This window comes from Erithacus rubecula (assembly GCF_903797595.1).
Source record: "Erithacus rubecula genome assembly, chromosome: 2".
In the NCBI taxonomy this organism is placed as follows: Eukaryota; Metazoa; Chordata; class Aves; order Passeriformes; family Muscicapidae; genus Erithacus; species Erithacus rubecula.
In genome coordinates, this window is record NC_136685.1 from 74,734,879 (window position 1) to 74,758,161 (window position 23,283).

At 38.7% G+C, this 23,283-nt stretch overlaps 1 protein-coding gene across 9 annotated transcripts in view; it reads right to left on the reverse strand.

Moving 5' to 3' along the window:
- The window catches only part of LTBP1 (latent transforming growth factor beta binding protein 1), a 184,481-nt gene that overhangs the window by 29,355 nt on the left and 131,843 nt on the right, over positions 1 to 23,283 (reverse strand). For all 9 annotated transcript variants that reach the window (XM_079332377.1, XM_079332373.1, XM_079332375.1 and 6 more), the window contains 6 exons: positions 21,258 to 21,380; positions 19,164 to 19,286; positions 14,453 to 14,575; positions 11,851 to 11,976; positions 5,261 to 5,386; positions 3,053 to 3,196 (listed from right to left, as the gene is read on the reverse strand). In XM_079332377.1, the coding sequence (XP_079188503.1) occupies positions 3,053 to 3,196; positions 5,261 to 5,386; positions 11,851 to 11,976; positions 14,453 to 14,575; positions 19,164 to 19,286; positions 21,258 to 21,380 (765 nt within the window). The remainder of the gene's footprint in view (positions 1 to 3,052; positions 3,197 to 5,260; positions 5,387 to 11,850; positions 11,977 to 14,452; positions 14,576 to 19,163; positions 19,287 to 21,257; positions 21,381 to 23,283) is intronic.

Genomic DNA, 23,283 nt, shown 5'->3' on the forward strand with positions numbered 1-23,283 from the left:
TCAATGTTATAAGATCTATTTGCAGTATATTAGTCTGTATTAGTAGTTCAAATACATACTATAACATACAACAGTTTAAACCCCAATTATACTCAAACTTATCATTATTTATTACTATAATTGATTATTACTCAAAATGCGTTGAGCTTGGCACTTGCTAGAAATGAATCACAAAGAGCTTTATATAGTTTGCTAAAAGAATAAATGAGAAGACTTCAACCCAAAGTATGCATTTTTTCCCCTCTTAGGTACAAAAATATAAAGAATTTATTCTGTAAAGAACTGAATAAAGTTCTTTCCACCTTTATCTTCTCTTATTTCTGAAAGATTTCCTATGTTTTATGAATGGCAGGGCAGAGAAGAGGGGAATGAGACAATCAAGCCTTGCACAATTTTTTGCACTTTTTTGAGTTTTTTGACTGGAAAGTGACACCAGGGACTTAAATTCCTGATACATACACTAGGAGGACTGTTTCAAGGCACAGCTAACAACAGACAAATTTCCAGCAAATGGAACCTAAATAAAAGAAGGTCTTGAGTGCCCTAAGAGCAAGCAAAGAAAGGTGCAAACACACAACACTCCACAAATCTAACATGGAAGAAAAGTTTCAAATGAAAGTAACATTTGAACAAATGCCACCTCTTTGTATTTCATACAAGGTGGACAAACACTTCTTCATGCACAAAAATACAGAATGAGAAATAAGCAAGAGCTGGGTGAACGAGGCTGAGCTATAGATATCTGCAACAGGATAACACAGATTAACTTCTTCTTTTCTGCCTTTTAAGTTCTGCCTTTCATAAGCATGTGCAAACTAATGCTGACAGATGATGTCCATATGCACCACGGGAGCTCTGGAAGCACCACGCCTGACTTGAGCATTGAACTTGTCAAAGCCAGAGAGGATGTGGGGCTATTCCAGCATTCTTTGCAGCAAGAATAGTTCATAAGAAGAGCTAACAACAGTCTTTTCTCCTTTTGCTTTGGAAGAAAAGAGAACAGTAATATTTCTGTTCCAAGTACTGCCATTTTGCCTTATTCTAGTCCAAGACCTTAAGATGTAAAATACTTCTCTCTAGCTCCTTGTGCTCTCCTATGAGAGATCATGATGACCTTACCAGAGAAGAGAGAAAGGCAAAGCTGAAGTTTTGTTAGGGCCTGATAAAGCCTAGAGGGGAAGGAAAAACAGTTACTTTCCAGACTGATCACAACAAAGCTGTGCTCACTGTTGACAGCACAGCAGAGTTAGTACTGACAGCAGAGTATCCATCTGTTGACAGTACAATCAGTCACACTGTGTTCTTCATCCCCTTCCCCCACAGTAATGTTAGGGTAAATGTCCCTTGGATGTGAGTTCTTTTGTCATGACTCAGGTCCTCTGCTAATTTTTTAGTTCTGGTTCTGTTTCATCAGCTAGCTGAACTCTCCTGAGCACTACCTCCTCACAAGCCCAAAATGTTTGTCAATCAGCTGTTAATGATATTTCACAGGCACCTTCTTGAGTGCCGCTAAGAGCTACATTTAGTGATCTAAATATTTGTGACAATTAGGTCATGGATATTTCAACCCTCTTTACAAGTCTGAAAGACCACAAGTGACAGGAGAAAACAGCCACAGTCTGGAAGCTGTAAAGTCAACATCCTGGCAAAAGAGCCAATTCCTCTAAGGCTTTCCAAAAGCTAGATCAGCCTGTAGTGTAAGAAAACAAGGAAAAAAATACCAAGATTTGCATTCTGGAGGGGAAAAAAATGCTGTGCAAGTAAATCTGTATTTTCTTGTACTCTGCTCATCCTTACTGTGGGTTTGTTCCTTTCTTCCAACTGATCAGTGTAGAAATGTGGAGGCAGCTTTATGAGTTCTAAACTAATTTTCAATTATTCTATTTCCAGCAGTATTTTCAACATCCAAAACGCTTTATAAGAAAAGCTCAAAAATCTAGTACAATGGACTAGTTGGAAAAACAGAAGTAAACCAGGCAAGGACACTTCAAGAGACACAACAATTTAGTGGTTTAGGCTTTTGCTTTCCCAAAAACCTTCTCTTAGGACTTATATTAATTCTAGATAATGTTAACAAGATATTACTATTGTACTGATTTTGGCTGGTATAGAGCTCTTCACAGTGCCTGGTATGGGGCTGTATTTTGGATTTGTGCTGAACACAGGTATAATATAATACAATACTGATAATATTGTTTCTGTTATTGCTGAGCAGGGCTTATAGAGAGCAAAGCCTTTTCTGCTTTTTGTTCTGCTGCACTGGTGAGGAAGTTGGGGGTGAATGGGAGGTTGGGAGGTGGTCACAGCCAGGGCAGGTGACCCAAACTGACCAAAAGGATATTCCAGACTGAATGGCATCATGCTCAGTATATAAAATGAGGAGAAGAAGGAGGAAGAGGGGGATGTTTGGAATCATGGCTTTTGTCTTCCCAAGTCACTGTTACATGTGATGGGGCCGTGCTTTCCAGGAGATGGCCAACCTGGCTGCCCACGGGAAGCAGTCGAGTTATTCCTTTATTTTCTCTGCTTGTGTGTGTGGCTTTTGCTTTCCCTGTTAATCTCTCTTTATCTCAACCCAGGAGCTTTCTAGGGGAGTGAGTGGCTGCTTGGGGCTTAGTTGCCATCTGGGGTGAAACTACAACTAAATACATCTTCTTTAATAACATACTCCCTTAAACATTGTCCAAGTATACTAATGGGTGTTTGTAAAAGTTTGGCCAAAACCCAAAATCACTCAGGTCACAGACTTGTTTCCATATCAGATTTCATTGTTACAGTACAGCCAACAAAACAGTTTACACTTACCTGCAGTAATTGCTCAATATTACTGCCAACTCTCTTGATGTATAACATTTAGAAGGTGCTTCTGCTATATTTTCACTGCTAACATATTCTGTCCTAGAAAAACCTCCTCTCATGCACACTTTCAAGACAATGACAATGTTCTGGTGTAATTAAAGCAATACCAATACTTCAACCAGCTTTGCCTTTCCAAAGACTCTGTGTGCAGTTGAAATCATGCCAAGCACACAAAAATCCGCGGGTGTTTTACCTGGTGAGGTACGGAAGCGACACTGTCCGGTCATTGGATCGTACTCCTGGTTTTCATCAGAGCACAGACACAGGAAAGAACCATCAACGTTTTCACACAGGGCTTCACCACATACTCCACTCAACATTTCACATTCATTCACATCTGGGGAAAAAATCCAAACATAAATCAGCTGAGACCCACTACTGACTGTTCTTTTATCTGCTGTATCTGTGCCAATATTGTCTGCCAGATTACAGATGTGATCTCTGGGGAAGGATTAAAAACTCACTAATACCTAAGTGGATTCATAAACAAGTAGTAAGTCCTTTGAAATAAAGACCCCTGAAAGCCACAGTACAGTTTATAGACTATCAGTGCTGATTAGGTGCTGACTGTAGACCAGAACACAGGTTTTTGGTGTTTCTCATTGTTAAATACTTGCTTTTCTGTGTATTCCCTCATTAGGATTTAAGATTGAGAGTAATTTAATTTGTTTTCTTAACTTTATATAAGGAATAAAATGAACAGGTTTTGGTGTGATTAAGACAACACTACAGAAAATAATTCATTTTTCTCCCCAAAATACCATTATTCTTGTAAACAACCACCAAACAGTGAATTCCCCATTCCACTGTGACCATATGTCTATCATATGCATGAACTCACAGGCTGCTCTGAGACCCACAGAAGTTATGCCCAGGTCATCCAGGGACCCCCGCTGAACACTACAAAATTCCTCTTGCCAAAAAATTCCACATATTTTTAACATGGATTCCACACACCTGCCAACTAGCCTACCCTGAAATGCTTTTTGACTAATAGAAGAGTTGTCTATTGTTTAAACAAGAATTACCAAATAGTAGCATGATCACTTCACTTGACTTTCTTTTTAGTTGCTGAAGTTGACATTTGAAAATCTACCTTGTCTACTAATGAGAGACTCTCATTAGTAGACAGAAAATATGCTGATTAACATCAGAAATTGTAATTTCTGTATCATAATCAAGAAATTCCAATAACTAACATGTAACTTTTGAAACAATATTTCATCTTTTTTACCCCTTGCCTATCAAAATCTAGTCATCTGAATAAATGTTTTGTATATTTTTATAAAAATAAGCATGTTAAATTAGAGTTTGCTTGCATTTCAAAAAATGTATTCAGATGTTTCTTTATCTTTTTACTGGGTTCCTGTTGTGAGGAGTAAGTCTTCTTTGGGGAACATTGCCTCGTCAGGAACTAGAGATTTACCTTTTCCTTAAATTGTTTTGGTTGATAACTAGCTTCAAAATTTATAAGTGTATTTTATACTATATAGTGTTATAAAAGAAAGAAAAACAAACAAATACATTATTTTGTGGTCCAGAATTACTTCAGCAGAAATTCCAAATTAAATTTAGTTTCACACCACCCTTTCCCATTTTTTACCTTTTTTGCTTCATTTATTTACATCCATAAAAAAATCACTGTATGACAAAATATACCTCGGTATGCAGCAAAGTAAGTGTCAAATGGCAAGAAGAACTGTGTTCCATCCTGAATCTGGCTTGAAGAAATTGCTTAATGAATACCTTTCCTTGATCTGGTATTAATTTTGTATCACAAACTTGTGCTGCCTCAAATGGCTCTCCAGCCATCACTATTAACAACAGACCTGGAAACCTATTAGTCACAAAAGAAATGTGTAGTATTTACACATCTACAAAAATCCCACACTGTTTCATGGTGATAGGTGCAGCTGGAAGCTAATGTTAAATTTCTTTAAACACCATATGCCTAGAGAGGTGCCATCTAATTCAGCCTGGCTTTGCCACACTCCAGATGTTATTTCCTACAGGGGGTAGCAGGAAGTCCTGGCTACTCAGCTAGGAATGTAAACAGATGTAGCACTTATATAGGCTAAAATATTAAATTCATGCTATTATATTTGTGAATGGCCCTGAAATGCAGAAACATGGAGGTTTCTTGGGTTTTTTAAAAGAAGTAAGTGGTTCATCTTATTTGCTGTCAGCTTCTAATAACATTTTCATTAAATAGATACAAATTAAAGCTTCCATCTGGCACAAAGTTCAGCAAGTAAAGAAGTGCTCAACCCTATTTTACTAGTAAGCGGCATAACTTTAATAAAATGTGACAGAAAACAAAAATGTGAAATGCATTTTGTTGGAATGCTGTTTTTGCTCTCTTGAACTTTGCAGCAGTGACTGCTAGCACCTATGAGCTCACCTGTACACCCTTGCCCATCCTGTGTGTCCTGGTACCCTTGGTAACAGAGGCAACGGTAGGAACCATCCATGTTTTCACAGAATCCGTGACTGCCACACACCGTGCCGTTCGTACATTCATCCACATCTGCAAGGAGGAATTCTAACATCAGGAAGGCTGTGTGACAGCCAAAGGCAGACATTCACAAAGAGTGCAGAAATCCCACAGATGGGCCATTTTGCAAACACATGCAGCTATGTCTCAATGCATTGGGAAGGAACTCAAGGACAAGACATAAAAATTAATATAAGCACATGAACAATTTAAGAAATTGTTTCAGTGTTAGCTTTGCAGTAAGAATGTCAGCAATGGTCAACTGCCTCTATCCGTTTCACACAACTTGCTAACCACAGCATAATGTTACATACCCCAGACTAAGGCATAGTTTAAATAATTTCTCTGATAGACTTACAGATTCTACCAGTGCAGTATTATACAGTCAACAACACAAGTGGAACTGAACTCAGTGTGCCTACAAAAAGGAAAGGTATGAAGTTCAAGGGTATAGCTACATCCCCTGTGCAGAAGTGCTGCACAGATCTCATTCTGGCTCTCAGCACAGATCACAATTTAATAGTGCAAGTGATAAATATCTGTGGAATGAGCCTTCTGTCTCAAGACCTGTAAATCTACACATACAAGTCATCTGACTCAGGTACACAAGGTAATTCCAATGCCACTATGCTTTCTGTACGGGCCCTTTCATTTGTAGTTCCAGTTTTGGATTGCTGGCCTTACTTGTAAGTCGCTCGCACGTGTAAGTCTGTTGTTTGACACAGCTGCCCATCAAATTAATAATGAGCTGCTTCAGTGACTGTCTGTGGTTTATTTTTCTAAGTGTATTACAAGTGCTTGGAATGCATTATTTTTATCTCCACTCAAAGTATGACCTAAACCCAAAGCCCTGGCGATATGTGGCCATTAAAGATGTCACAAGGTGCTTTTCAGGAGGAAGAACATTAGCTGAGATTGTGAACCTGCCAGGATACTAGGATTAGTACCTTCTGTATTCCTCTGCAGCCTGAAGCAGAGAAATTATCACTGTATTTCTTCCCTAAAAAAATTACGCTGTTAAGTAAGGCTGCTGCCTGCTTTCCTTCTGGACATTTCCTCAAGAGATAAATTGCATTTAAATGGGGAATAAAGTGATTTATCTGAGTACTTGGTACTTTTATTAATTCTGCGCATTTTGGTAGCCTTTTATGCGGTGGAGCCTACCATCATTCCATCTCCAGTGCAGGCCTTTGGCCTCCCTGAACTAAAGAACTGGGACTGAATCCTGCAGTGCCACAGAGAGGAGGCTTCTCCAAACAGGTGAGTAGCACCTGGTGTTTTTCTGTAAGGACAGAGTAGGGCTCAAATGTAGTCCTGCCTACTCCCCCAGCTCTTCACAGCTGTGTCAAACAAATACCTAGAGAAGTCAGCAAAGATGTACTGCATTCTTATCCTGACAGTAATCACCAAGCAAGGACGTTTTTACTTTTAAACTGTGTTTTATGCTCAGCTGAAAGGGAACTCTTGGTCTTTGAACCATGAGGTCACAGCCCTCCAAGCTATCAAAATTTGAGCAGCATGTCATTACCTTCCACACCTGTTACCTCTTGTGCTGCCCTCTTGCAACTCAAATGCTCAAGTTCATCCACACAAGCTTTGCATGCATCAGAGAGTGGTGTTTTTGGGATCTTGAAAACCAGCTTTTCCTGTGTGCTGTGCTGAGGTCTGAACAGATTTGGAATTGCATGTAGACTTTTAAGGCCAGAACCTTAAAATCTACCCAGAACCTCTTAAAAAGGTTAAAAAACCCCCGTCTCTGACAATTTCTATACCAATGGAACAAACTGTAAAATTTTAATATTTTTCTCAGAAAAGCATGTAATTTCATGTTAGGATGTTTAAGTGATGGAAAACTCACTTCTCCTACTGAACTGATCCATTGGTTAACAAACTTCAGCATACGAAATGCATGCAAAAACTGTACATACTAAATACACCAAAATCTAGGACATATATAGAAGTATGATTGATGGTTATAAAAAAAGCACTTGCAGATGGAACTGGCAGAAAAATTTATTTGGTTTGTAAGTTTTGTAGTCAAGATTTTAATGGTCTTTACATCTTGATTTATTAAACAAAGGAAAAAATATTCAAGGAATTTATTTTAGAAAAGGCTATTGCATTTGGCAAAGAATACAATAGCCAGTATGCTTATTGTCAAGGAATTGAATATGAAAATTTGGATGGTTTCTGGATATTGAACCTATTTAAACCTACCACAAACCCTTCCTAATAGAATTAATTCAGCAATGTGAATAAAGCAACTTATCTGTGTTAAAGACTGTCAAAGGTGAAAGGTCAAGAACCCTCTTTTATACCTTTTCCTTCTCAAGTCCTCACAGTGACAGAGATATAAAAAGATGCATATGGAGTTACTGGGAGGAAGACGATAAAAATTTTTTACAGTTGTGTTTTTCTGGTCCCTCCTTCTTGCTGATGTGCACTGTCCCTGAATAACATTAATTGTCTCATGTGATCAGCAGAGTTTCACATATCTAGAAAAAAAATTCTGAATACTCTGCCTCTTAATCAGAAAGTTCTGTTAAGAAAAGGAATTCAAAATGAATAAACAATGGTGGCTTGACAGACAGGAATTTCAGACAACAGAAAATAACATAGAGTTTGTGTTTTCAATGAACAACTATAGTTAAATAACAAAAAGTTACTGAGCAACAGGACAGTTACTGTTAAAAATCTATGCATTAAAAACTAGCTGGAGACTTTAGAATTACCCAAATTACAGAACTCCTGTTATTTAAAACCTAAACATCAAAGGAAAAAGGGGAATGGTTCATACAGCTGGTTTTTCACAGGTAAAACAAGGTCATTGACTAAAAAGCCATGGAAACAAAACCTGTGATTGTAGCAAGTATCCTAATTCAGTGTATAACACAGCCACAAAAGACAGTTTTTTTCCTAAAAAGTACAGTCTGAATATCTTACAGTGCATGGGATATTACAGAGAAGGCCCAAACACCAAATGTTTTTCCTTGTCTAGACAGTTCACTCAAAGGACTCTTTTTTACGTCCGGAAAGGACATTTGTTTCTTTAATCACCCCATAAAGAGTGAGGCTTGTAATCGGCAATTCTCTTGCTATATGGAAACAAAGTCAGGGGAAAAAACTGAATATGAAACTAATATATTCTATGTCTATAGAGTGACTAAAGCAGTTCTCTGTAATTACAACCTATTTTAGAATCCATGAATCAGTGCTGCCTGCTTTAATCAAAAGGCAAGACGTGTACATTCATGCACACTTTTGTGCATTTCAACACTGTGTTCCTGTTTTCTGACAACTTGCATAAGCTGAAGGCAACCTCAACCTCAAGCATGATACTTAGGTCTCACTGAAATCTACTTACATAATAATATGACTGGAAGAGGAACTGCCTCCTAAGACAGGTCTGTAAAGTGATTAGAGAAGCAGAGCTCTCATTATGAAATTTCCAGGGCTACCCATAACATGCATACATAAAAAAAAACAAGAAGAGGTCAGAGAGCTCTGGTGGGATGTGTAAGCTTTTTTGGACTGCCTATTGCAGCAGTGAGAAGCCAATGAGAGTCATATGGGATGGGAGACGGGAGACAGAAGAGGTGCTTGAGGCAGGGTATTCACTTGAGCATCAAAGAACCTCTAACTTGAGGTCTTGCCAACATATTTGACTAGCAGCCAGCTGGGTAAAACACCATCTTTACATGAACCCCAGAAAGCTCAACAAAGAACTAAGGAGCACTCTGAGAGCCTCTGGTTCAGAGAGCCTGGCAGAGTGAAATAGCTGAGCCTGGGGCCAGGCTGCAGTGGAATGTCAATGCTGCAACAACACCTTGGAAGAAGACACAGTCCCCACAGCTGTTCAGTTTACTTTGGCCAATGGCCACAAAAACTCCATACCAGAATTAAACCACATGAGGTTCTTAAATGTTTTATGCTGTTGTTGTTTCAAACTTCAAAAAACCCCAAGTAAAATGCATACAAAATATACGGAGATATGGAAAATCTGCTCCCCAGGTATAGAGAGGTGTGTGAATCCAGGAAAATTTTCTCAGGTTCTTCCTCTGATAGTATAAACAGTTATTCTCACCCACTTAACTAGAATTTCATTCACAGAGGCACTTAGTGTAAAGAACAGTAGCTCCTGAGGCTGGAAGCCACATGCTTTCTCAGTACCTGGAATGTCACACATTCCTTTTGTTTGGTCTTGCCTTTCAGCACGAAACTGACAACACTACAAATACTGACACTGATGCCATCAGTGCTCCCTTAAAATGAATTTTTTTCAAAACTCTGGAGTTGTTTTTATTAAAATGACAGAATGGAGAAATTAATTGTGGTGGAAAAGCAGTGCTGCTGCTTCAGAGACTAGAAGTACCCTTGTTTCGCCAAGTTATTAAAATACTTTTCCAAGTGCTGAATATAAAGTCTGATCTGTATTCCACACACAACACCAATTACTTGTGAAGCACGCTCAACTGGTTTTGTACTTGTTTTATTCTTCATTAAAAAGTTCCAAAACTAGTCACAATCCTGGAAATAAGATCTTGGGACTTCATCTTTTTCTATCTAGTAAAAGTTTGGCTTTTTTGTTCTAATGGAGATTAACTTTGTATTACTTCATCATATATGACAGCAACCTTTCCCGGGAAATTGCTATTTTATTAAATATGAGAGATGCAGGGGAGGTCTTGTTTCTGGTACATCTCCTAGGAGTAGATTACAATGACTTTGGGGTCTTTTTTTAAAGTTGTGTTCTTTTTCTGTTGTGCTTTTTTTACTTTGTGGGAGCTTTCACAAGGTTAATAGGTGTTCTAGCTACTACAAAGAAAAGGCTGTATTCTTCTCTAGACACTCCCCCCCCCCTCTTTTATAGGTATGCTCAACAGTGAAGCAAAACACCTGCTACTACTTTTCTTGCACAGCAATTGAGAATATGTGGCCATATCCTTCCTGAATACCAGGTGAAATGTATACATGCTGATGAAAGAGTCCACAAACATGCTTTGGAATTATCTCCATCACTTCAAATCATAAAATACTGCCTCCTCCATGAACCAGTGGAGTTACTCAGATTCGCTCTCTCTAGCCTACTTGACCAGGCCTTCGTCTTGGCGGTAAGAGAATATTTTTTTCAACTTACACCATGATTAAAAAATGAAGTAAATGTTTAGAGAGGAAAAAGCACTAAAAAACACTCGAGAATTTTTTATAATTATCAATAATAGTTTAAACACAAATGGTGTGTTTGATGTTACACAATATATAAAAATATATATTATATATTTAATATATATATAAATAAATATAAATATATATAAATATATAATATATATAAATATACAGCGCTTTACTCCCTGACATTAAGCATAACAGTGTTCTGACAGCACTTTCATTTCATGGGAGATCACAGTACTAAATATATGGCAGGTTATATGCCAGCTTCAGTAATAAAGCTGTAATGCTCATTTTTCTCTGGTATAAGCAGGGAGATGCAACAGTCAGACACAAGTTTCAGTGTACCTCACCCACCAAAGGACAAACATTTACTATCCCTAAATGAACTATGAAAAGAATCAGCCTGTGAAAACAAGTCACATATGGATTTACTGACCTATAATTCAGGAGAGAGAACAGTTGCTTACTTCTTGGTTGCTTGAGATCCACTACCCCTTGGTTCTAACACTGAGCTATCATCTGCTCAATGCTTCTCCTCTGTGTACATCCTACTGAAATACTACCATAGAATTTTTTTGCCTTATGAACTTTTCCCACAAGCCTTATGATCTTGAACACTTCTCTCACCCATAAGAATAGCCATTCTTAATCTAGTTAGGGGAGTGTTTATTTTCTTTCACAACAATTGACTTCACAAAGCCACATACCTTCTTGGTATCACTGAGGACAAGTGTCCTGTTTTAAATTCAGTGCAGAAGAGCAGCATCACTTGCAAACATGTGTATATCATTAGCAACAGCATATATTCTCATGATACAGCAATGTAAAAAACCTAGTTACCCTAAATTCCAGGCTCCCGGTTGATGTCTCTGTAAAAGTCTAGCCTCAAATTATTGCTATTTACTCAATTTCTGCCATTTCAAAATGCCTAAAGTGCTGTAATAGAGCTACTGGATTTCAACACAGCCTCTCACTAGAGTACTGTTTTGTTGCTTAATCTGCATCTTTTAAGCAAAAGTTTGGACAAGCAAGGTTCTGCTGTCTTCGACACAGCAATGAGAACATTCAGTTAGCTCAGACTTGCTGATAATGCACTTAAGCTTCAAATTAGATAATCCTAAATATTCATGTGTGTCTTATCCACAGAAACTTGTCAGAAGTCAGCGATCCAAACACACTTTGCACATCATCTATTTATGAGAAAAAGAACAAAGGGTCCTTAAGTGGCAGGAGATTTTAGAGTTAGCAGTGACTGGCTGACCTACTTTTCTCACTCTCCTAGTAACAGCAAATCAATGGGAATGGATTATTACAACTTGTCTCACCTTCACATGTCCGGCCATCTGCAGACACAGAGAAGCCCCGCTCACATATGCACTGGTAGGAACCATCTGTGTTCAGACACTCTCCATGTGGTAAGCAGAGGTCAGATCTCTCACATTCATTGATATCTGAAAGCACAGAGACACCAAGAGCTTTGCAAATCACAGCCTTAATATTAAGCCTAAAGTCAATTAATCTTAAAACCAGCTTCTATTTCCACTATGTAAATAGCTGCATGAATGGCTTATCTTCTAGAGAAACCAAATCTCCTGGGACCATTCATAAACTCTGTATAGATGTCATTATGTCCTCCTGCATTATAGTCTTGCTAAATCACTCTGTGATGAGGATGAGCAGAGAGAGATTTGTGGGATATCAGCATAAGCACCACCCTATCCAACATTTCTTCTGTTACAGGAATTCTCAGCTCCATCTCATTGCTTTTTGATGGCTGCACACTGGTCAACTTGGGCATCTGACTGCACATGTTACTAGCAGGTTTGGAGCTGCATCTTTCCCATAAGGCTGATTTTATATATTTAAAGCCGAATGCTCTTTTTGCTGCTGGGGAGTGGTAATGATGCCAAAAGGTTGCTATATAAGAGCTTATCATCATCTCTTTCATTGGGTTCTATTTTAAACTTAGAAAGCATTTTCCAAATTTGTGAACCCGAAAAACAAGTATTTCCTTTTGATTGGTGTCTCCTGTTAGCAACCAAGTTTTGCCCTCAAAACTTAAGAACTTCATTATTTCATTAAGGTACTACCACTTTCATATCAATTACCATTCATGTTGTAATTGTACTTTTGTATTTTTTGCTTTACAAAAACCTATTAAAAAGCATTCAGTACCATGCTGAGCTCAAAGATAAATTTACAAACTAAACTTACCCATGAGGCTTATTCATCCCTTACCCAAACACTAGAATTATTCATTCTTAACTGCACTTTTTGTTGCTTACAGCCGTCCAGAACATATCAACATAGCAAGCAATTTTGATATACTAGGGAAATTATGTTTTCAACATTATCATCTCAAGACCATAACATCCATTATAGAATTTTCTCTAGCTATAAACTGATTCTAGCCTGTGTGTAAACCTTCTGACCAGTGTCCTGAAATCACAGCCATAAGAAGAAAGAGGCAGGCAGCTCAGGGAAGTTGTATCTGCATGAGGTGCCTAAGGAAAAGTCAGTGAACTGTGCTGAACACAACACCTACAGATATAAAGTCTTCTCTGAATTTGCAGCAAATAAAAACCATCAACTACTTCCAGAAGCCCTCTGAAAGTTTGGGATAGTGAGAGATCAGCAATAACAAGTGTAGTATTGTATCTTCTCATACTATACTCAAGATTTTGCTATCTTAAAACTGCCAGAAAAATACTGGAAACCCAACCAGCTGATTACACAAGCTAGAATGATGTATTAAAGGACAGGAAAACAAAATTACCAGTGTTAGGGAAATTGAGTATAATACGTCTGAAAGAGCAAACTGCAGTTTCTCTTGTTTTGGAGTATTTTCAACTTTCTCCTTACCAAAACACATATCCCTAACTTCTAGTCTAGACCAGATTCAACTTGCAGACATTGCACTCTGTGATAAATTTGTCAGTTTAATTCAATAGCTCTCTGTCTGCACTGTTTGTCTCCTATTTGCCTCATAAGCACTTTCAGTTTTGTTATATTTATCCATTTAAAATATGAGGCATATATCTACTACTTAAGATGGCAGAGTGAAAAGAATAGAGGGGTATCAAAGCTGCCACTGATGTAAGATTGTGGTCAATTCTCTTATATTTCCTAAAGCAAGGTCTAATACAGCACTTCTGTATGCTGAATGCAACATTTTTTGAATTAGAAAGCAGTCACACAGAATACTCAAAACTTTTACAGAGAATTTAGTGTTTGCTGAAGGAGATCTTCAATGTGAATGAGCTGGAATCCAGTTTCTCAGCTCAAGTCTAAACTGTGCATAAGAGAGCAAAGTCCAGTGCTCTGGTCCTTCAGCCATTTAGAACATGAACATATTATCACTCTCCAGCTCAAATACCATGGTTTCTGTCTCACAAAAATGGCGGGCAAAAGTGATGAGGCATGCCTGGGTATTGTGCCAACTTGAAGATGGGATTCTTCAGAACTAAAACCTGTGAAGTGTTTTCCTGGGTTTGGCAATGCTGACTCAGTCTCAGGTAACACATTCTCTTTTTCACCACCCATCCTCCACAAAGTACTCCAAGTGTTCTCTAGAGGTGATATCTAATGTGACTTGATGCTAACAATGCTGCTCTTGTTGTTACACCTCTGAGTCACAACACACAGAATGCTCTGTCAAAATAAATGTTTCCAGGATTTGGGAAAAAAGCAGCCCTCAGGTCTAACACAGATTCTACTTCAAGTTAGGAAGGCTGAGACTTCAGCCTCTTGAAATAATTTCTCAGCATGTATTTACTAAGAGAATAGAATGAATGAGAATAAAAATAAGAAGAGTAAGAAAGTACTATAAAAGATAAATGAGTTTCTCTTCCTTAGCATGATCTGTGACTATCACAAGTTACACTTACAAACCTGCACATTTATAATAATGATCCAGGTATTTCATACCTTGACATCCCCTATTTGCTATCTGCTGGAAACCATCTGGACAAGTGCATTTGTAAGACCCTTCAGTGTTTATGCAGCTTCCTCTTAGGCAAACATTGCTGTCTTGAAGGCATTCATCAACATCTGAAATAAAAAGGCAACTGAATTATTAGATGATGTCAAAATGGATGAAAGTTTGAATAGTTTCAGTATAATTTGAAGCAACTGTGTGCACACACGGAAATCAAGTTTACTGCACTTCAGGATTCTTTGTTATTATTCTCCTTTCATCATGTCATCAAACTTCTCATATTTAAAGAAGGCTTTGAAATTTGAGTTTGTATGTGATTTACTCCTAGCAAATATGACTCATGTACCATCTGCCTCTTTCACAAAAGCACATCATAACAGCAACACAGTTAAAAAGAAATCCAAGCAGCTGCACATTTAGAAGACAGACTCAAAAAGTACCTACTAATGCCAATTTAAAATAGTCATCTTTGGACATGTTTAAACCGCCATACAGAAATCCCTGAGCTGGAAGTGACCTGACTCAGGCACCCCCCTGAGAGCTGGCAAGCCCAAGCATAGCTGGTGTGTCACACCAGCCAGGATGAGCCTGGGAAACTGCTCACACAGCAGCCAGGTCATAGGACAGGGACCACCACAATGTGTGCACTGCTGTGCTAATGGGGGCTTTTCATGCAGCCCATGAGATGTAGTACAGCTTTAGTACAGCCAACTCACAGGCTTTTAGCAGCTGGGTTATGCAGCTGAATGGCTGCTTTTGCACAGTGCTACACCCCAGCCATAAATCCAGCTCCAGAGCCCAGGCACGCGGGATCTTGTTTCCCAGCTGCCTATACACCACATTCAGGACCAAACCCCAAGCCTGTACATCTCTGCCCCAGTGTCTTGATATCCACAGGATAAAAGACTGACACACAGCAGGGGAAGTTTCAGGATACAAACTAGACACGAGGTAATTCAATACTTCAAGAACAGGACACTGGCAACGTCTCCACCTAAAGTCTTTTCTTCCCGCTGTCTTTCAAAGGGCTTAAAGGCAGCCCAGTGGAGGAAACAGAGTACAGCTACTATGGGTACAGGATTAAGTCAGCAAGTGCCGACATTCCAGTGATATTATACAGTTTTGGTTTCATTGCAGCTAAAGATCACAAGGTATTTGGTGCCTGTGCCTCTAAGTTTTAAAAGCAAACAGAAAGTGAGAGTAGAATAAAAAAACTGTCTCATAAGCAACTTTCCTCAGCCTCCACAGAGCCCTACCTAATAATCTACCCAGTCTATTGCTTTGATAATGCAGTTAGCGTCCTCTGAAAAACAATAATCAAAGACTTTTCCTTACCTTTGATTATTCTAATTTCTTAATTTTGGATTTTAGCCAATTAGAATTGTAACCTTTTCCTATGCTGTAGGAATGAATAACAATTGTAATTAAAAAGAGGACATGACCTCATTTCTACATGGATCTTTGGAATGCCCACACTATATAGTTCTCCTTGGGATTTAATCTATTTAATAAAAGTAAGAAATAGGGATAGCATTCTTACACAAATGAATGCTCTAGAAGATAAAATTGCACTTAACATTGACAAAGTTGTGACCTTTAGATAACCACATGTTTTATAACCATTTTCAACTGCAAAATAAATTGTGGCTTATTTAGAAAGCGATTAATTTTGACTAGGAGCATGAGAAAAATTAATGACTCCCTTGTGCTAAGTTAATGCCAAGTCTCACAACAAGAAGGTGTCTTCTGCCAAATTCAGTCAAAATGCATTATTTTTCATATAGGATTCAAACCTCCCTTTCTGTGATGCAACTCTTCATAGACCCTATGAGCTCTGCATAAGAATCCCCAGAAAAATCAGAGGCAGTAACTCATGCTTGAGACATTCAATACTTTTTATCACCCTTTACACATGCATGAACATTTTGGCTAGCAAAATCTCTAAAACACTGAAGACTTATGCTTCAGACTTTATTCCACTAACCCAAGTTCTTTGAGATGTACAGTCTGTATGTAGGTCCTACTGGCACACATTCCCACTCCCTCCTGGTTAAGACAAGGCCTCATAGATGCCCTCACATTTCGTGTTCCCTCTTATTCAGGGCAACAATGAGCAGGAAGTCTCAATGTCACTTCATCTCAAGAACAGGATAACTGACTGAGGCAGAAGGTAAACATGCATATGGGTGTGTATCTTGAAGACATACTGCATGTATACATTGATGTATACAAGTTATTTGCAAATAACTCTCATTCCTAAACAAGTAAAATACTGCACAAGGGCTTCTAAACAAAAACTCCAGCCAAGGAGTTGCAAAAAGCACAGCTGAAAATGAGCACAGCATAATTCTGCTGAATTTGGCAATATCCCACAAAGTTTGCACAAGTTATAATGATCAAATCAGCAAACTGCTTCTTGCATGCAACATCTTTAAGAAAACGCCTGCACCAGATGAAAACCTAATTAAACAAACATATTTCTTCCAAGTGATTTGCTAATCACATTTGTTTTACAGTATCATACATTTATGGGGTATCCTCTGATGTGTCAAATGTCCATAGCTGGCACTTCAAGAAACTGGACAAAATTTGAACCACTTTGTCCTTTCTAGACAATTGTGCTGTGCTATGTTAACACTTTTTGTCATCTCTTTCCTGCTTTCTCAGTGAAGTCTTAGAAAACATTCAGGTAAATAGGCTAATCCAAAAATCAGAGACCCTTATGCAGAGAAACACTGGATATCTTCTAAAGGTGATTTTTCTCTTCAGTTTCCATAGTACAAAAAGCAGTCTATAATATCCTGCACTTCAGAAAATTTTGAAGGGATAGAATGAAAACACAAAAAGAAGATCTTCTTCCACTTCAAGAGATTAATTATTTTGTGCAGGACTTGCAATATATAGAGAAGTCTTCAGAGAACAAACTGTAGCTACAGAAATTAACCACTTTGTCACTGGGTGGAGAAGCTGTAAATTGGGTTGCAGACTTTTAAATGAGACAAAGTTCCTGGGGTAAGGGAATGGTTTCACCATTTTTCCTTGTTTGATTCAATCCCTCTTCTTTTTGCCTTGAAAGCATCTGAAAGTATTTTGTCTTGAAGCTGCCTTTGAGCAGGATCAAGACAGAGTTGAAGATAAAGCATGGACTTATCCTGACAGGCCAGGTGATGGAGAGCTGCAACAGCTACCATGACTTCTTGGGCTGTATGAAATGCACCAAAGCAGTCCGAAGAGAAGTTTGAAATCTCATCTGAAGTCTACTCAGAGCAAGTCAGATTAGTAATTGTCAGGAATGCTACCATATTATCTGTTCTGTCTTTGGGAGGCAGGAAGGACCTGTGATCCATTACACCACATTTTTCTTTGACCTTTGACAGAGTATCTCTACATCTGCTGCAGTTCTTGAAGATCTTGAAGCCAGATGAGAGCAAAATTCTTTGACACAAATTTCTAGTGCATTGCATCATCAGCCCACATTTGTTGAAGCTGATGCAAGAGATGCTGGTACTCAGCACAAATGATGAGAAGACTGTTTTAAGTCCTTCCATGAACATATTCTCCAAACAGCTCAGGACCAAAGAGTATCAGTGTGCTGAGAAGATTTTATAAGATATCCTTTTTCTTTGCGGATGAGAGTTTCAAGAGAGGCTGACACCCATTGAATGTGGACAATCCAATCTAATCACTGATGATAAAGTCTGTTACAAGTTCGTCTAGAGATAACATTTGGTTGGCCCGGGGGGGGAACGGCTCTTATGCCTGCACCACTTGAAAAGGAGGATTCCTGACCTATTGCTGTGAGGGATAAGATGAGCACTTACTTCCAAGCACTGTGCAGAGGATAACCTAGCAGCAGAACACTCTTTGGTAGAACAGCAGTAAGAAGCTGTATCTTGCAAGGTATCAGCAGTTACAGAAAGCACACCAGGGACTGAAAAACTTTTATGAGCTAATGCCACACATACAGTGAGACCTTAAGGAGAGTTACTTCCCCCTTCTCAAGGTGGCCATGGTGCATCAGATGTACCATATCAGACGATACAGCCCAACAGAGAAGAGGGACTAGCTTTGAAATGCTTCATAAGGAAAAAAATCAGTTACTGGACAATTAAATTGTTTTATTTGAGAGACAAGAGATTTTTTTTTTTCCTCTATAACACAGCATTTCTCACTACATATATTGTACATCTTGCACTTCTTACTTTTGTTTTTACAAGCTCATTACCTAAATTGCCTTTTGAGACAGTGCAACCTATGAGTTCCAGTAGGTCCTGCTGGAACTTGTCATCTACTAAATACTTTCTCTTGCCAGTGCACGTGTGATTGTAGTGGCTGGTTACAGGTTCCCAAAACCAGGTGGAGAAGTTTTAATTACCCCATGAGAATAATGTATGCTGGCAGAAGCTTTTGCAATACAGAGCCTCTGTCAGAACTTAAACAAGGTTTGGAAAGGCTGACTTGTTTTTGGTAGTAATGTCAACTGGTCTTCCAATCTTACTGCTGGAAACTTATATCCTGACTTCTTGTATGTGGAAAGATAACGGGGACTATTTCTAAGAATCCATTAAATATGTGGCTGTGTTGGTGGGAACAAATGGTTGGCAGTGTAGAGAAAGAAAGGCAACAGATAAAGAGTTCACACCTATAACTGAAATATCCAAGATCTTATTGAAAAAAATTAGCTTAAGTCCCTAAGCTTACCTTCACACTGGTCTCCAGTAGATGATAATGAGTAGCCTTGGCTACAGATACATCTGAAAGATCCTTCTGTGTTCCTGCAGCGTCCATTAGTACAGACTGACCGCTGCTGGCATTCATTAATATCTGCAGCAGCAGAGACAGTGAAACTGTTACACATCTGAAAACACCAATTACTCATCAAATGGTGCAAAGGCCAAGTCTGACCAAAACAGCAAAGCACAGTATCAAAACCCTGTGTACCAAGTACCAAACCAAGTACTGCTTGTTTGTATTTATTTAATACAGACAGCTAATGTAATGCATAAAAATATATGAAACTGCAGACTGTGTGTTTTCCTTGAGATGACTGTGTTCAACATTCTCTCCTGTAATGCCAATTTATCCCTCAATGGACAATCGGGTACACACAGACTCACAAATACACACACATGCTGCCTGAGAGCTGCTTTTGTTTCTGTTATATCTGGCAGAGGTAGCAAGTCAGCCACTCCAGTGAGTCAGCAAAACCCACAAAATACTTTCCAGCAGGATCACCACCTCTGACCAGGGTGTGGCTTTCAGATGCACACTGAAAGGCTAATCTCCTATTTAACTGTACATTAAGGCTTCTTAAAAGTCTTGCCTTGGAACAGTATTAATCACCTAACTGTGGAGAAATGTCTCTTTGCTTCCACAACACTGCTAATCCCTCTGCACTTCAGTTCTCATAAACTGGGGTCAGCCTGAGCTAACAGATGGATTTGAACATCAAACTTACATTTTCCTATGGAAAACTCAAAAGTATTGGAGGGGAGTGGCACTCCGAATTCAGAACATAGCACATGCCTTGTTTGAGCTAGGAAGCTTATTTTCCCTCTGTTATTTGTAAAATATTCATTAAGAAGCAGTAGTTAAATTGACACGGTGAGTTCTTGGTCACTTCTGGCATTTTGGCACAGCTGAATGTCTTTCTGGAAATACACTTCAATTCCAACAGGAGAATGTTACTCAATGAGGTTTTTCAGGTCTGTGTTATGGCTGTACAGTCTGACCTCTGAAGTAACGGTTCCTTGCAACCACAGAAGTTTAGCATTTAAGGATCACTGAAATCTGTGGGGCTCCATGAAGCAGCTGGGCATGTGTACAGGTCCTTACTTTAGAAGGGTGCACTTTAAGAAGAACAGTCTGCACATGCCAGCTCAGCTTGGCAAGGGCTCTTTTCCATGAAAGGCTCAGAGGAAGCAGTCAAATTTTGTCTACATATTTTCCCCAAGATCAGTCTGCTGTGTGTCCTGGACAGCACATTTAACTCACTCAAGACACTTAACTTACACTGATGTTTTGTTTCAAACTTCCTGACAAATTTCTATGAACGATCATTTAGTTTTACTGTATTATTTTTAGCACTCTGAAGTCTGAAAGTGTTTGGTGCTGTACAGAGACACTTAGGGAAGGCTGAGGGAAAGGAAAAAGAAAGAAATCCAACATCTGACGAGAAACATGTAGGTTTCTGTGCACTTCCACAGCCTGGAGAGACTGTCCCAGATTTTCACCATTAGGGAAGTTTCAAGTACCCTCTAGTTAAGGAGAGGAATATTCATTTCTCTTGTTGACGCTATAGGTTCTCCCTCACACTACTTCACTCTAACTTCAGACCTAATTTTATTCCACAAGAGCAGTCCTGATGGGGAATTTTAGATGTGGAGGAAATGTGGAAACTGACACTTTGGAGGTACAAGTACTGTTCCTAGAAACAGCAAGCTCTCTCTCTGGAAATACAGAGACACCAGTGCAGGTTGCTCAGTGGTAGCTGACACTGCTGGATTCCAAAGGGGAGCAGCCTAGGTTTTTTGATTCCACTCAGCCACATGGCAGGAAAAAAAAGATAGAAAGAAAAGCAAAAGCCACTGTCCTTAAACCTCCAAAATGCCATATATGCAATGGATTTTGCAAAAAATTCAGCTTAGCAATACAAACACTACTACATGTTCTTGATTGGCTTTATAACACATGTCAAAATCTACAAAATACAAACAAAACAAAAAGAGAGACATAAAAAATATTAGGTAAGTGCAACCTTATGAATTTTAATCATATCTTTCTATTCTTTCTTACCTTCACACTGATCCTTTGATGCAGAGAGTTTGAAACCTGGGGCACAAATACACCTGAAGGATCCCTCTGTATTTTCACAACGTCCATTTGCACAGTGATGGCCATACTGACATTCATTTATATCTGTGAATAGAAAGAAAGCACAAGAAATTAACTGGGGTACAACCACCTTTCACTTGAGCTTGGGTATACATTCAAATTACATCATAAACATGGTTAGTATTCCTGAGGAATTTATTTCAATGGGATTTCAGCACTTCAAGCAGGTCCCTTTGTAATGCTACTCGACGTACTCATGAAGGAGCTCCACTGGATTATGCAAAATCTCTCTTCCTATTCACAAGCTATCCTTTCTTTAGGACTAAAAAGCAGCACTTTTTTTTCTTATAAGCTATTTCATAGACACCTACTTCCATCCTTCTCTGAAGGAAAGGTATGGGCCACTTTCTTTGGCCAACATGAAAATTGCTGTGCTGCTACTTAACACTAATTTTCAAGAATTCCTTCTGAATGCAATTTGTATAAGTCAACAAAGCAAGAATCAAATAAGAAACCTATTTTGCTATAAATACAGCCAGAATTAATTCTGTATTCTAAAATAACAATTACTGGTTTTCTTCTAGCAGTGGTTTTCTCTTCAGAAGAAAAAATGGACTAGTTTTCAAATTTTATTTCATTATTTTGGGGTAGCAGTAGTCAGCACATGTCCTTGTTTATGGAAAAAAGCTGCATTTTTTTAGCTTCACTGATGCAGGAAAAGAACTACCCTTTGTTCGTCTTTATGTGCCAGAAATCATATTACTCCCAATTATCCTGTTTTTTGCCACTGCAGACCACACAAAACCCATCAGTGTAAGAAAGTGCTAACTGTTTGAGCCACTTGAGCCATTTAGGCAGCTGTGGCACAGGGAGAGCTGGAAGATCAGACATCTTTAAATCATCATCATGGCCCTTATTATTATTGTGAATACATGCAGTAAGTATTTTCCTCATGTGTACTTACACACATGGCTCTTTTTAAGTTCCCGGTACCACCTGCCTTTGACAAAGCCCAGCTTCCCCCAGACACAAAGGAAATCACCATTACCACCATATTCCCCACGACCTACAACTCAGTTCCTCCCTTGAGCCTCTGCAAATAAGATGTTCTGTTGCAGCCTGGCCAGGCAGAGGCAGTGACATCCTTGGAGGGATGACAGCAGAGATCCACAGATGCTGTGCTATGGTGTTCAGTAGGTGTTACTACTTATTCCTTTCTCCAAGGCTTATTTCCCAGCTCACCACTTGCTCTACAAAACACAGTCTTTGCTCTCAATGTACATGATCAATGCTCTAATTGAAGAATCTCTTCAAACACAGAGAATCCAATTCAAGAGCACAAAATTCCAAATGAACAACAAAATTGCTCCTTACAGATTCACTTTCATCTCCAAGCTGCCCAACCAAGAAACCTGGAATACTATTTCTGATTTTTGGATGGGACTCAAAGATCAAGAGACTTGCCCATAAAGCCAGCAGAAAAAACAGGAAGAGAACTTAAATCTTCTGAGATGAAATCCAGAGTTATAACTGATTCTATTGGTGCTCCCTACAGTAGGGCTAGAGGTATTTGGATTAGCTCTGCTTACCTCTGTATTAGTTTTGGTATCTTCTAACAGGATCCTTAAAACTGCACAATTTGAATATTGACAGATAACCATGCAGCTTCAAAATCCACCACAGTGGTAACCACAAGGATGAAGTGATATAGAAAGTTTTGTCAACCTGTTTTTTAAATTTGTTCATCAATACACAGAAGTGTGCTCTAGACACACATCTTGATATATGATTTAATTTGAATATGAAAATGTGCACAGAGAAAAATGGAATAAAAATGAACCAGAGGTTGAAAGTCAAATTAAAAATCAATTATTTATTTCAAATAGTCCCTATACAACACAGATGCACTGAGGGACCTAGGACAGTGGGAATTTCAAGATAACAAGGAGACAGGCTGTGCAGGTGTCCTTTTCCATTTCTTCCAACA